Consider the following 16,196-nt stretch of genomic DNA (forward strand, 5'->3'; position numbering starts at 1 on the left):
AATGGCTTATACTAAGGGCCCTGAGTCCTATAGAATTTGAAATAGAATGGATTTGAAACAAATAAGATAGACATACTAGTACTGACCATGATGTAATAGGCGTATGATATATATATAAAAGTCAAATAAGAGAGACCACAACTCAGGATTGGCTGAATTAATACAGTGTAATTGACATGAGGGAGCAATTGTTATTTTTCTGTACATACACAGAGGAATACTGGAGTAAATGATTGAGCCTCAAATAATCTACCCAAATGATTAAGGGCCATATCCCTGTATTAGAAATCAAGTAATTCTTCCTTTCAGAATGAGTCTGTTGTCCTGTTCTTTTTGAGTAGTGAAAGCCCACAGTTGAACTGTGATGAAAACATCCCATTTTTAGAGCAATTTAAGGTTTACAAAGCAGTTTCATGACACCACTGTGAGATGAGTAGTTGAAATTGTTGTTTAAATCTCCATCTTACTGCTAAGGAAACTGACTTTAATAGGCAGTCATTTTATCTGTTTCTGCCTTATGCTTAGAATTCAAACTAATTTTTCTGACCGTTCTTTCTACTCTGTCACACTGCCTTGTAATTCTTACTTTGAATATGATGGAAATAACTTAGCTAATGTGGTAGTCAACATTTTAATATCACTTAAACCCAACATACTGTAAAGCATTTTTATTTATTTATTTATTGCTTTTTGGAGGGCAGTTGGGTTTAAGTAACTTGCCCAAGGTCACACAGCTAGGTTTTTTGTTTGTGTGTGTTACGTGTCTGAGGCTGGATCCTGAACTCAGGTCCTCCTGACTCCAGGGCCAGCACTCTACTCACTGCGCCACCTAGGTGCCCCAGTAAAGCATTTTTAAAAGGTAAGATGCTTACATGCCAGATTTGTCCACCCTGCATGTATGTCTTTACCTTGCAGCAAGTGAAAGGTTCAGGTGCTTGATTATAGAGAGAGGACACAGAAGGATACTCTCTACTGAATTTTAATACATTACTTATTAGTTCAGAGCACCTGTGAAGTAGGACAGATTTTTTCAGAGTTAGAAGATACCTCAGAGGACATTTAGTCCTACCTCTGCCTGAGCAAACTTTCTCCAGCCCATCTTGATAATTGGGCAATCATCCTTTGCTTAAAAGCCTACAGGAAGTGGGAACCTGTGTCCTGAGGTAGCCCATATGTCTTTTAGACAACTGTAGTCATTAGCAAGTGTTTATTTTCGTTAAGAGTAAATCTTAACTTTCTACAGCCTCCAACAAGCAGAAATCTAATCCCTATTATGTCTTCTCAAGTCATCTCTGGGATGAACACCCTCAGTTTTTCGGTTTTCTCTCACCAGCCCACTTTTTGCTCACCAGTGTCCTTTCTAAAGTGTAGTGTACAGTACTGAACATTTATAGTCTAGATATGCTCTGAACAGAGTACAGTACACTTTGGCTGTCACCTCTTTGTTCTGGATACTGTGCATCTCAGTGTAGCCAGAGATCAAAATAACTTTTTTGGCTGCCAGATGACACTGTTGACTCATATTGATTGAGCTATCTGTAAAAACACCTGCATCATTTCAGACCAACTACGATCTAGCCATGCCTCTCTTATTTTGTAATGGAACAGTTGTTTTGTTTTGTTTTTTTTCCAGCCCAAGAATAATATTTGCTCCCTTTTAAATGTCATTCTATTTGGTTCAGTTTATTCTATCCTGTCAAAGATCTTTTTGGATCCTAGATATAGCATCTTGGCCAGTGACTTTTTATTTTATAAGCATTTTATCTCTACCTTTATCCAAGTAATTAATGAAAATATTAAATTGTAGTTGGTCAAACAGAAATCCCTGGAGCAATCTGACAGAGGCCATTTGAAGTTGACCTTGTCAATAGTGACAAGTTTTGGGGTCTACAACCATTTTTGACTTTCATATATCTGCACTATGATGTATTCTTTTTTTTTTTTTTTTTGAGGGCAGTTGGGGTTAAGTAACTTGCCCAAAGTCACATAGCTAGTGTGTCAAGTGTCTGAGGCCGGATTTGAACTCAGGTCCTCCTGACTCCAGGGCCGGTGCTCTATTCACTGCACCACCTAGCCGCCCCCTATGATATATTCTTACAAAGATAGCATAATTATGTCAGATACTTTACTAAAAACATTTAACAAATACCTGAGTATGAATTTAACAACTATCTGAATATCCTAGAAAGATATTTAAGATGGAATCAAAATTTTAGAGGTCTAGGGGCGGCTAGGTGGCATAGTGAATAGAGCACCCACCCTGGAGTCAGAGGACATGGGTTCAGATCTGGCCTCACACACTTAACACACACACACACCAAAAAAAAAAAGCAAAACAAAAAAAAAAAACCTAGCCGTATGACCTTGGACAAGTCACTTAACCCCAATTGCCCTCCAAAAAGCAAAATAAAAATAAAAATTATAGGGATTCATAAGTGCTAATTAATGATTATGATATTTTAATTTCTTTACAGATTGAAAATTGATACATAATTTTTACCCGAGTTTTGACTCTTTAACACATAGCATTCATTATATTTAAGGAGGTAATAAAATTTAAAATTCCAAAATAGCATTGAAAATGTAGGAAGCTCTACTTCTCTTCATTTTATTTTCACAGCTATGAGCTCTTCAACTGAAGAGACTGAGAATGACCACAGTCCGGAATCACTGACTAAAAAACTATCAGACATGCGCCAGTTACGGAAGGAGATTGATGAATTAAGGACTATGATATCAGACCGCTATGCTCAGGACATGGGAGACAACTGCATTACCCAATGACAAAGTATTGGCTCTACAGCAATAGTGACTGATTGCTCAGTGCTGCTGTGTAAACTGTTCTTCATCTTTATGTTCAGGAGCCATATTGGAAGATTGCATTTCTATTTGACCTGCATATAGGATTTTCTGTGTATTGTTTTATTTTTGGGTAGGGAAAGATGGGACTGGGAGATCGTTTTCCGTGGAATTTATTTAATCTAGCAAAAAGAAAAAAAAAAAGAATCCATGTTTCAAATCACCATTTGCAAAGTCTGATCAAGTCTACACAAAAATATCTCTTTTCTAAAACTACTGATTGTAGGACCAAGCTGTGAAGAGTGCTATTTAGATAAAGAGATAAGATTTTTTTTAATCCTATGCCATTTTAATGTTTATAAAGGTTTCTGAAGTTAAAGCAAAGGTTCTGAGGAAGGTACCGTGTTTCCCCGATAACAAGACACTGTCTTATTAATTTTTTGGACAGAAAAACACCAGAGGGCTTATTTTCAGGGGAGGGCTTATTTTAATGAACATTGACAGCAATTTTAATAAACAGGTAAATGTGAACAAAAAAATATACCTTTATTCAATAATGAATTCAATAAAGAACAGGATGACGCGCTCACTGCTACAGCTCTGATTGGATGCAACTCAGAGCGCGGCGTGCGTTTCACCCGGCGGGGGACACAGTGCATACAGAGGGTACCGTAATGTAGCGTGTAGCGCAGGGGATCACCTTCACTACAGCAGCAATCTCAATAGGGCTTATTTTCGGGGGAGGGCTTATTTTAGAGGAATCTTACACAGTAAGGGGAGGGCTTATTTTCGGGATAGGTCTTATTATCGGGGAAACATGGTACTGATTGTATCTCCATTTATTGTTCCTTCCAGTAGAAGTTTGTATTGCACATTTAGGATATTCAAGGACTAACTGAAGCAAGGTTTACAACACCTGCCCTTTACTAGGAGCATGGAAGATCCTTTGGTATTGAAACAATCATGCTGTTGACAGAGGCAGTCTTAAGGGTTAGAATTGTAGTAGTATGTAGGCAAGTGAAGTACTTTTTAGTATGCTTTTAAGCTACCTGTTAACAGTTGGGAAAGTTTGATATGATGAAATGCTTTCATCACCATCATGAGTTAGTTTTTTAGCATTTGTATTCTTTTCCAGTAAAGGGCATATTTAGCATTAGTTTATGCTAGTATCTTTACATGGTAGTTCCTGTTGTTTTTTCCTTTGGGGGGCAGGGTAAGTTATTCATCTGAAAAGAATATTGTGAACATAAAGCTGTTATTTTTTTTAATAGTTAAGATTGTAAAGGCTGTAGATGATCACCAAAAAGGGAAATTAAGAATACTAGTTTTGGTTCAAATTCTTAACATACTGAAATTTTTGTCTGCCAAAATTTCAAAGAAATTGAAAATTTTAGCTGCCAGTCTTCATTCATATTTGGATATTCACCAACACAAAGAAGATACAGTCCATACTTAGCTGACTTTTTTTGTTTATTGCACCAAGTTGCACTCATTGAGACACAGCTCCTTATTTAACCCTTGACTATGGCTTAACCATGCTAGTTCTCTAACTTATACGTGAATCTAAGGTAAAGATGAATAATTTTTTAATAAGCATAATTGAATTTTATGCATCTGAATTAATTGAATATTATGCACTTAACCCTAAAACGCAGACATTGCTTAACATGTTTTTGAAAATAATCTTTTGGTGTTGCCTTCATAATCTCTGGCACACACTTCTTTGAATAACCTCATTGTGGAAAATCTTCATTATTGGAGGGGTGAGTTTAATTTTAGGAAATGACCAAAAGTTATTTAGAGCCAAATGTGGTTACTAAAAATGTAATATTCAGTTTGTTTTATAAAACTATATAAGTGAAGTGTAATATTTTTGTGGTTCTCAAACTAACTTGAAGGCAAAGACCTACTAAAGAGGAGTTCCACAAATATTTTGAGCAATGAAAGCATTATTGGAATATCTATGAAGTCACTTGAGGTGACTGCTTTCAGATAGCACTCATTTTCATGTATTCAGTCTGAGGAGATTTTGTTTTTTTAAAACTATTGGTCACATTATTTTTAGAGGCAGGCCTCACATATAAGATATTCTACAGCTTTAGTTCAGGTAACGGTTTTAATATATTCAACTTGGATTCTGCCCAGTGCCTGTGTAAAATACTCCCTTGCTAAGTAACTGAGGTAATTTAAGGGAGGTAGTAGTAGTTCAGTCACTAAGAAATCATTAATTCAGTGCAGTAATGATGGCTTTGTCTGCATCTTAATGTAGTATGGAGTGATACAGGCACCAGAGAGAATAAATAACGTGTTTTGATTTGTTTTGTATTTTTTAAGGGGAAAAAACCCCACCTCTAGTATAAGACACTAAAGTAGTGAATTTGTATCTGAATAGATGATGCAAAGATGAAACTTTAGAATGGGTGGGTATTATATTTTAAAATAGTTAAATTATCTCTCTATTCTATAGAACTGGTGAAAATGCCTTGATAGTAAAGCAGTTAGAATAAGTACAGTCCCTTGGTATAGGCCGCTCTCAGCTCTTAGAACCGGAAAGTCACTGGACTTGGGGTAGATAATCAGCAAGTTAGGTCACCAAATGATCTTGTTTAAATATCTTCTATGCTGTTTAATAGTAAGTTGTTGGGTGTTTTGTTTTCTATCCTAAGGTCAGCCTTTTTTCTAGGTCTTTTTATTCATTTGGCTTAGTTGTCATCAGATCTTTTCAGGGTATTATTTTTTTCAATAAGTTAATGTTCTAAAGTGTATAATTAATTTGCACTAAAGTAACTTTATGGGCAGCATTTTTAAAAAGTAAATTTAATGGAAAACTGGGAAACTAGTACTGTTGCCTTCAGTTTCTAGAACTGAAATCATCGCAAGTTATTTCTTAAAGAACACCTCTGGTGTGGGGTGCAAACCTCCTTTTTCTTCCTCCCTCATACAGTGCTACTTTCTCCACACTTTTTAAAAAAATAGTGGTATTGGTTTTGTTTTATTGGAAGACTCAAGAAAGAGAGTGAATTGGGCCAGCCAGAAATGCTTCAGTAACCTGCTTAAATAATAATATTATTTTGGAATTGTAAATGTTCAGAAATTATTGCAATGGTTTATGAAAAGAAAACATTCGGAATTTAAATTTAGCCTACTTTCAAGGTTCTCATTCGTGTGAAAAACTTTTACTGAACCTTTGTGTTACTATAAATGTGCTTGCTCCTTAGGAGGAGGGGCCTTTTAATACTCACACTGTATTGACATTTGTATATTGGTCATTTGATTTTTGAAGTGTGAATTTGGTCTGCTTCCTTCACTTTAAAATGGAGATAAATGGCAGGTGTCTCAGCCAAAAGCCTAAATTAATTTGTGCAGACCTCACATGCACAATAGTTGTCATTCATTTGATGTCAGCAAATACTTTGATATTATTGAGCTCTTGGCAAATCTGTATTCATTTACAGTGGCCTATCAGATTGGAAGAAGAATAAGCTTTGATGGTGTAAAATGTGCTGGATTGTTTACCTGGTTGAAAATACTTTGTGGACCCATTTTTTTTTTCACATATATAACAAGATTGCTTAATATTAACAGTGACATAATTTAGTGAAACCAATTTTAGTCATGGACAGTTTGTTAAACTGCTTTAGTCATGATAATTTTGTTCAGTAGCTATCAAGAAATGATCTCAAGGGCTGGAAAAAAAGTTCGTTATAATGGATATTGTACAGTTCTGTCTTAGTGGGCTTAATTATTAACCTATTTATAGCTTTATTATTAATTTGTAGGAATTGGTGAGCACATTTTTTACAGAAATTACTGTATTTAAAAATGTACTTTCGTTGAGCAAAGAATAGCTGAGGCCCTGAACTGTACGTATTTATGTAGTTTAGTTCTGCTTCGGCGCATATCTAGCTTGCATTATGGGCATCTGTTGTATTGGTTTGTATCCTTGTATATTTGTAATTAAAGTAATAAGCAATTCTTAGAATGACCCCCACACTCAGGCTAAACAATTTGAAACTGCCAATAGATGCAGCCACAAGAGCCAAAGTTAATTCTCTTTCTATTTTGGCAGTTTGTTTCTATTTTCCACAAGCAAGAGAAAAGCGTTCCTATTTAATATATAAAGAGACAGCTAGCTGTACCTGTCCTAACACCTGATGATCTTGCTGTGGAATTTTGCTCATCTATAATCTTGTTTTTTCATAAAGACATTTCTCTTAGAGGGGGGAAATAAAATTTGGGATCCAGTTATCCTTTTAAATTAAAATATTAATATTGAACATGGTTAGATTTCCAAATCGATAACTCATTAGCAATATTCCACAGTTGTATACAGTCAGCACCCTTGTGCCTTTTTGCCTGCAGTACACATGTTCATTTCCATTTTATATAAGCTTTAAGAATGTCAATAATTATTGCACCTTGTTTCTTCTCTAATTAGACTTTCTTAAGCTTTTTTTTATCCCTAACAAGGAGAAGTATTTAATAAATGTAGGAGTAGGTCCTAGGCATTTGTCTTTGGAGCTGAGCTCTGAAGTGAGCAGGAATTACCATCAGAATGTATTCATTTGTATCTATCAGTTACAGTATTGCATAGGTGTGAGAAGTAGGGTGCTAGGCAGTTACATTAAAAGCACAGCAGTGTGTATTATTAGATCAGTCTCGATGGCTGGTAGTTTTAGTAAATTGGGTTCAGTTTTTGAACCATTCAGAATACCTCATGTGTAAATACAGTTGTCATGACTTAATTGAAATGCAGTCTTTGTAAAAAGGAAGTGAAGCCACTGGATGGCTTATGCCTTCAGGCCTATCATTCTTGCCTCTTTGTGTAAAGGGGTTGTTTTTGTTTGTTTGTGTGTGTGTTTTGGGGAGGGGTTTTATATTTAAAAAAATAGGGTTTACAGCTAGAATTTTGAATGCCAAAGTTCTATTTATTAAATAAAAAGAAAGTTTTCATGTTAATGGCTAGTATTTTTCCACTGGAGTATTGTTTGTTGATGTTTGGATTTGTATTTACAGAGAAATAAATTTTTTACAAAAATATTTGCTTCCTTTGAGTAACTGATATGAGTATTTAATTGGTGATTCAGAAGTTTCCATTGAAATGTTCATATTTAAATTTATACTGACAAGAAGCTTTCTTTGGTTCTCATTTTAGTATTTGTGTTTGTGTGAAATTAAAACACAAAAAGCCTTTACCTAGTAAAAGCTATTACTTTTTTATGTCTCCAGACCTGAAGTAAGGAGTAGGGGCTCATATATGACCTTGAACACTATATGCTTTTGATCAAATCACTTGAATCACATTGAACTTTAGCTAGTAAAACTGTTCATATAAGAAAATTGTGAGCATTGTGTTTATACAAGCCTGAAAAGCACCATGTAAATGTGGACTTGGTCATGACAGTTATTATTCCTTAACTCAGATCTGAAGGTATGACATTTAGTTCTTTAAGGTTGTTCCAGGGGAGTGTAAACTCTGACAGGGTCTAAGAATCTGGACTCAGTGATGGCTGTCAGTTATCTGAGCTTGACTGGAGGGTGATTAATTTTTCAATAACAAGAACTTAAAACTTTATTATAATCTTGTCGTTCTTTTAAATGAGAAGTCAAAACAATCTATAGCCCTGAGATCTTTTGATCACAGGTAATACAAACACAAATTTAGTCGAATCATGTCAGATCTATATTGCCCCTTAAAGTTCTCAAAATGCCTAAACTCCAAGTTTCATTCTCCAGTTTTGTAGTCCTACTACGATGAAAGCCTGAAGACCTGACCTGTCTATATTTTCTTTCCTTTTGTGTCAAGGAGACAATCCCATTTATTTTCAAATAAGGACCTGCTAAAGAATTAAGAATGCTCCTAAAGGATTCTTAATCCAGCATCTGGAGCATCACAGCATGCTAGGTAAGGAGGGCTACATGTAAAAGGTATTGCAGAAGGCACCCTAAATCTTTATTCTAGCACATATGAGTTATAATTTTCCACCCACCTGAAACACTAATTGAATTAGGAGATGTCTTGTTCTTAGGACAGATCTCTTCAATACTCTAACTCTGAGTAAACCTGTAGTGAGGCATCTCAAATTCTATAAACTGCAACCTCTGAGCACTGTGTAAACACTTTATCACAGATTCCTCAATGGAGGAATAATAAAAATGACTTGCCAGAATGGAACGGCAAAATCCTCTTTCTTCAGGGTAATACTGGGAAGGGGGGTTGTTCTTTGTATTATAAATTTCTATTTTATTTTTACTTTAAGTTCCAAATTCTCTCCCTGTCCCCCTCCCCCACTCCCTTATCCTCCTCCTTTGAAAAGGGAAGATGTGATACCCATTATAGATATGAAATTATGCAAAATATATTTTTTGCATTAGCCACAGTATAAAAATATGCTTCAATCTATACTCGAGTTCATCAGTTCTCTCTCTAGAAATGAATAGCATTTTTCATCTTGAGACATAGAATTGCCGCAGATCATTGCATTCATCAGAGTAGCTGAGTCTTTCACAGTATCATCATTATCATTACAATATTGCAGTTGTACACTGTTCTAGTTCTGCTCTCTCTGCATCTCTCTGCGTACAAGACTAACCCTGTTTTTCGGAAACCATCCCCTTTGTCATTTTTTACATCATAAAAATTTGTATTCCATCACAGTCATATACACAACCTTAGCCATGGGCATCTCCTCAGTTTCCAATTCTTTGCCACCACAAAAAGAGCTGCTAAAAGTATTTTTGTACATAGGGATCCTTTTCCTTTTTCTTTGATCTCTTTGGGCTACAGATCCATCTGGGTAAAAGGGTATTCATAGTTTCACAGCCCTTTAGACATAGTTCCGAACTGTTCTCCAGAGTGATTGGACTAATTCATGACACCACCAGCCAGTGTAATAGCGCACCTATTTTTCCATATCCTTTCCAGCACGTGCTCTCTTCCATTTCTGTCATGTTAGCCAGTCAGATATGTGTGGAGCGTTTGCTCTTTAAAATGAAAAGGACTGTGATGTTAACTATTTTATGTAGGGGTCGCTGAATTTCTGAGGTGAACTGCAGCCTGGAGAGGTACATATTTTGGGGGGGGGGGCATAGGATAATAGATTTAGAGCTGGAGGACATCTTGGAGGCTATTGAGCAAACCCTCATATTTTACAGATGAGAAAACAGACTGGGAGGATTTGGGACTTGCTTAGATTTACAACTAGCAAGTTTTTTGAGGCAGGATTTGAACTCCAGTCTTCCTGATTTGACTTTCTGACCTCCCCACAAAACAAGCATATCATGAAGAGGAGCTCTAGAGAGAAAGAAGTTGTCATCAATATGTCAGCTCTACCACATGGGTGGATAAATACATCTTGACAAAGTAGATAGGGAAATAACGTGCAATACATATGTTTGTATTGCTTCATTGAATGATTATTCTCTCTTTTTAACAGAAAATCACATTCAGGAAAGTTACATGAAAACTAGGCTTATTATAAGAGGAATGAACATGCATGTGGAAATCAAAGCTGGAGCAAAGAGTTCACAGTCCTCATAGAACTCTTCATTTTTATAATAGTAGAACAAAGGGAGAAGGGGCATGCCATGGGTGGGGAACAGTATGTCAAAGATGGAGAAAAAAGACCATGGAAGAGCAAGATGATGGCAGAAGCTGCATTCTTTTCCCTTGGGAATTGCTAGACTATGAAGATAGGAAGGTCTGTTTATCTGCAAAGTACCACGGCTGCACCAGCATTATCCCAGCCTGGTACAGACTGCCTAGCACCTGTCTTGCCTCCCAAGAATGCACATTTTGGGCTGCAACAACAAATTATGTCAGTTTGGGGAGCTTCATCCATGACACATGCATGTTCTGGTTCCCAGTGTTTCTAGAAAATGTGGCAACTCAAGTTTTAGGAGACCCCTTAACAGCCCTTAACTATTTGAAATCACTATTTAAAATCGCTATTTGAAATGGTATTCTACCTGCATAAGATCCTAATTAATGGAGTGGTTTTTTTTTTAAGGAAGGTGTATTATTTTACTATGACTTGAAATTTGTTTATAGTTTACAGTTTTTTGGGCTACAAGCTTGAATAAAGTTTTCTCCATGTCTGAAAAACAATGAAAACTGCATAGTTCTAGGCTGTTGGCAAAGGATTACATATTCAGAACCACCCTTTTCTTTGTAAGATTTTCCTAAATTCACCGAATTCTGAGGAGATAGTGTGGCATAGAGGATATAGAAACAGCCAAGGAGACTGGGTTCAAGTCTCACCCATGACACATACTGGATGCCTGACTCAGGACAAGTTACTTAACCTGAAGCCCAGATGACAGTCCTATACGGTAAATGGGAAGTAATCAATGGTTGTGTGTGTATGTGACCTTTGGCGTGGGTAATTGAGCCTGAAGGAGCCTCTTGTACAAAGTGGGATTTGAGCTGGGTTTGAGGGAAGGTACGAGGCACAGGTGAGCAGGGAGAGGACTCCTGGTATGGCAAATAGCCAGTTAAAAGGAGATGGGGTTTAAAAAGAAATGCCATAAATCCCGTTTCTGGATTGTAGAGTACATTAAGAGGAGGATGGTGTAAGGATTGGGAAGGTAGAAGAGGCTAGTGTGTGAAGAGCTTTAAAAGCCAACAGGATTTGATATTTTATCTTAAGAGGTAATAGGGAGCCACTAGAGTTTGAGGAGAGCGATGTAGTCAGAGCTGCACTTTAGAAAAATAGTTTCTGCAACTGAGTGGAGGATGGAAGGAGTAGGGAGAGATGAGGCGGGGCAACCAACCAGTAGGTATTGCAGTGGTCCAAGTATAAAGTGATTAGACCTTGCACCAGGGTAGTGACTAGCATATACGGGCTATTGTGAAGGTAAAGATGATGAGACTTGGTAACTGACTGGATATAGAGTGACTGTGAAAGAGGAGTTGTGGATACAGAGTCTCGGGACACCAACACACACCAAATGTATACACACACACACATATACATATACACATGCACGTGTGTATACATATATTTGTGTATATACATAGAGAGGAAGTGATGAGGACATAGAGTTTGGGTCAATATCTTCTGATCTTTGTTCTCCTTAATTATGTATTATATATTAACATTATATATGACATAAATTACATGTTTCCCTCTTCTCCCTTCTCCCCTAGTTTTGCTCTTTATTCACATTCTGGCCCCAACCTAACTTTTCAGCATAACATACCACAACCTTTCACATATTCTATAGTCTCTATCAAACTGGCCGCCTCATTATTCTTCATATATAGTAGTACTCCTTTTCCAGTGTCTATGCCTTTGTATGGTCTGTCCCTTACCTGGAATACAAATACTTCTTCCTTACTTCCACATCTTGGAATCTCTGGTTTACTTTTAGGATCAACTCTTTATGGGAAGCCCCAGCTGTTTGTGCCCTACCCCTCACCCCCACCCCCAAAACCACCTTTTATCTCTTTTAAGATACCAGTATACATTTATGTTCTCTTTCCCAACAATATAAATTCCTTAAGGGCAGAGAGTGTTTCACTTTTGTCTTTGTATCCTCAGTGCTTAAGACAATATCTGGGACATGGCCCTCAATAAATGCTTGTTGGTTGATTGAACATCAATAAACCACAGAAGCGGTTTATACTATGTGCTGAAAATTATGCCATTTTGAAGGATGACTGTCTAAATATTTGAGTGAGAGGGATATTTTTATATCCCTGCCACATTGTGGGAGTTAGAGATATAACACTCCTGCAATCTGGAAAATCCATGTAAAATTTTTTGACCCTTTTTTCATATTAGAGGAGTCTGAATTTTTCTTTTTCTTTTTGGGGCATTTACAGTATCTTATTGTAAAATTTGGGTTAAGTATTTGGTCATAGGCTCTGTGTCATTTGCTGGCCTTTGTGTGTCATCTGTGGCTTCTGCAAAACTCCCCCAGAATTCCCATTTAATTTCTTATGCCAACCTATGATATATCAAAACCATGATGGGTAAAGTCATGATGTGGAAGGAATAACTGTATATTTACACACACACGTGTGTGTGTGTGTGGGTAATTATTGGAATTTATTGAATAATAAGGCAATGACATAATTACACTTGCACTATTGGAAAAACAGTGGTTAAGAGTTAAAGGATGATGAATTGGAATGAGAAGCTGGAACCATAGGGACACCAAGTAGGATGCCATTGCAGTAGTCTTTGGGGAGTGATGAGGACCTAGGGTTTGGGTCAGCAGATCTTCCAATCTTTGTCCCCTTTAATGCCATTTCTACCTCCTCATGTAACTGGTTTCTGTAATACAAGAGTATAAATGTGGCAGGTTCATTGTGCCATTCATTAGAGAAAAAAATATTTTGTTAAAGAAATCTTAGTAGGTCTTTTCCTTTTTTTGTTGGTTATCCTCCTGGTTCAACTGAATGCCTTGCCAAACTCCTATTTAAAAAAAAAAAATCCTTCCATTTTTTCTACCCAATCATTCATTTTGGTTAATTAGCTGTAGCTGTTTTGTCTTCCTATAGCACTTTTTTGTGTCAGTTTCTACCCCACCAGTGATAAGCATCAGGACTCTCATCAGGGATTTCTCCTCACAAAAGATCGTTTTACCCTAATACCTGTTTCCCTTTTTTTTTTTTGGGGGGGGGGGGGAAGTGTTTTTTCTAGAGGTGAATAACTGAAGAATAAATAGTTAATGTTCCAAGGACAGAAAATTTTATGAATAGTAATTAAGCTTGCCTTTCCTGCATTTATTAAGTTAATTTCCTGAAAAAGTGCATAGAATAAAAATATTTTATGTATGTGATATTTTTCCATTTACTTTCGTTATGAATTCAATGATATATCCCCAAAGGGGGAAAAATTGTATAAAGTCCCAAGGTTAATTTTTCAAAATTGTATTTCCAAATGTTCACTTTGAGAAGGACTTTTACCTCTGCCCATATGTAATCCTACATAACCCCTGTAAAAAGAGTTGGCCAAATGGATAATCAATCCATATCATCTTTGCACTGTGATAAAAAGCACACATATACTGTGATACATCATGCAGTTAATTACCATTCCTTTGGGGCATCTCACTGACTCTATATTATGTAAATGGTTAAGCCATCTGACCAATTCTGTCTTCTTATATATAGCAAAATTCAGTAGCCAGAAGAGACACATAGAAATCTTCTCTCATACTGAGCTCAAACAATAATAGGTCTGTAGTGCTATGTGTTATACTCATTTATGAACGGTTTGATTCAGAAAGTAAAGGGACAATAGCTCAAGGAGCTGTCTGAGCTCTCTGATATTGATTCATTAGTGATTCCTCTTCAAGTCTGTTCATTCAACCAATTCCTGATCCACCCAACTGTAACCCACATTTCTTTGTCTTGTCCCTAATAATAGCACGCATGACTGTCAAACGTTTTGCTGAAATCCAGGTATATCATGTTTATGACATCCTTCTGATCTACCAGCTCTAATAAATCTTTGAAGAAGGAAAATTAAATTAGTTTGCCATGTCCTGTTCTGGACAAACAGATGCTGGCCTTTAGTGCTCGCCATGCTTCTTTTTATTTCACAAACCATTCCTTTAATAATACATACTAGATACAAGGGTGGGGAACCTTTCTCCACCCCCGTTACTAGAATTTTTCATAGAATTGAAGTGAAATGCCCTGGTGAATAGTTTGAAGATACCACCTTTTCTCTCCCTCCCCCACCTTTCTTTTTGAAAAATGAGACATTTACTCATCTCCAGTACTGTAATACCTATAGTCTTTCTATGATTTTAGAGTCAATTAACAGCAGCCCAGCAATTTAAACAAGTACACCTTCGTTTAACAAATATTTACTGAATACTTATAATGTGTTGGCCGCTATGAGGAATACAAAAGTACAGAAGAAAGACGTCAATACAACTACTAAAATACGATGAATATAGATATGCCATGCAACTTTGCCTAATTTGTGTGTTTGTATCTATATGTGTACATTTTCTCTACCTTAATAGAATGTAAACTCTTTAAGGGCATAGACTTTCATTTTTTTCTTTGTTTTCTCAAGGAACATAGCAGTTGCTTAAAAAGCACTTTTTAATGATCCATCTGTGAAATGAAGGTTAGATCAGATCTTTAAGATTATTCCTAGCTCTATTTCTATGATCTTGTGATCCTACCTTCCTGGAGGAAATGTATTGCAAAGTGATGTTGAACTGTATTTTTAGCTCTAGCGGACAAGAAGAGAACATACAAATGGAACCAAGAACATAAACCTCAGTGCTAAATATTAATTCAAATGGAATGGCATTGAATGATTGGAACTTTGGATTTGAGATGCTAAATTATGTCCATGAAAGACTGGTGATTTCTATTGTCCCTCAGAACCTTCTGAACCTGGGAAAAAAATTCATTAAGGAAATCAGTTCCCTGAAGCCACTCATGAGCAAATGAGTTTCTTTTTGTCTAGTTGAGAAGACTGGTGGTAGCCAACTGCCCCCCCACCCCCAATCCCAGCTGCCTTTGCCTATGAGCTGGGGATTATCTTAACTGATCATTAAGATCCAACTGGATGACCTGGGGATCGAATCCGGGCTCAGATACTTAGCACCACACCCAGAAATAACTGGCCGTGTAACCTTGAGCAAGTTACTTAACCCCGATTGCTTAAAAAAAAAAAAAGATCCAACTGAAACCTTCCAAGGCAGGCAGAGTTCAAAGAAAAGGCTATACTTTACCGTAGGACAGAGTTGCCTAAAAACCTGTCAGAGTGCTCCCTAAGGGAAAGAGCAGCTGCAATAAGCCTGATCAGAGAAAAGTGATACTTCCACTGAACACCACAGGAAAGCATGTTGTTGTTCAGTTGTTCCACTGGAATCTGACTTCATGACTTCATTTGGGGTTTTCTTGGCAAAGATACTGGAAGGGATTTCCTTCTCTAGCAAAGAGGGTTAAATGTGCCCAGGATTATACAGCTAGTAAGTCTTTGGGGCACCATAGGAAAGCATAACGTTTGCCTAAACACAGTTTGGCCACTTCTCCTTCTTGCATCACAACCACTCTGAGAAGTGGGTGTCATTATAATGCCATTTTATAGTTGAGGAAATTGAGGCAAACAGTGTATACATGACTTGCCCAGGGTGACACAGCTGGTGAGTGCCTGAGACCAGAATGGAATTCAGATCTTCCTGACTGCAGGAGCAGTAATCTATCCATTGTGCCACCTAGTTGCCTCTAGCTTCCTATGTAATGTAGAAAGATAACATGTTGACTTATTACATAATTTTGAACAAGACACTTCATCTCACTGGGCTTGGGTCGTACCAGATGAGATTCTGAGAATTCCAGTAGTCAGAGGAAGAGTGAGATGAAGAAACTGAGACTGAGAGGTGAAGTACTTATTTTTTTTTTTAAAGCAATCAGGGTT

At 36.9% G+C, this 16,196-nt stretch overlaps 1 protein-coding gene across 4 annotated transcripts in view; it reads left to right on the plus strand.

Moving 5' to 3' along the window:
* The window catches only part of CEP85L (centrosomal protein 85 like), a 266,510-nt gene extending 258,671 nt beyond the window's left edge, over window positions 1-7,839 (plus strand). For all 4 annotated transcript variants that reach the window (XM_069076970.1, XM_069076968.1, XM_069076967.1 and 1 more), the window contains exon 13: window positions 2,621-7,839. In XM_069076970.1, coding sequence (XP_068933071.1) covers window positions 2,621-2,784 — 164 coding nt within the window. In that variant the 3' untranslated portion in view covers window positions 2,785-7,839. The remainder of the gene's footprint in view (window positions 1-2,620) is intronic.
* The last annotated feature ends 8,357 nt before the right edge of the window (window positions 7,840-16,196 follow it).

Source organism: Petaurus breviceps, unplaced genomic scaffold (genome assembly GCF_028583685.1).
Source record: "Petaurus breviceps papuanus isolate PSGF00001 unplaced genomic scaffold, PetGlider_PUasm1.0 90977, whole genome shotgun sequence".
In the NCBI taxonomy this organism is placed as follows: domain Eukaryota; kingdom Metazoa; phylum Chordata; class Mammalia; order Diprotodontia; family Petauridae; genus Petaurus; species Petaurus breviceps.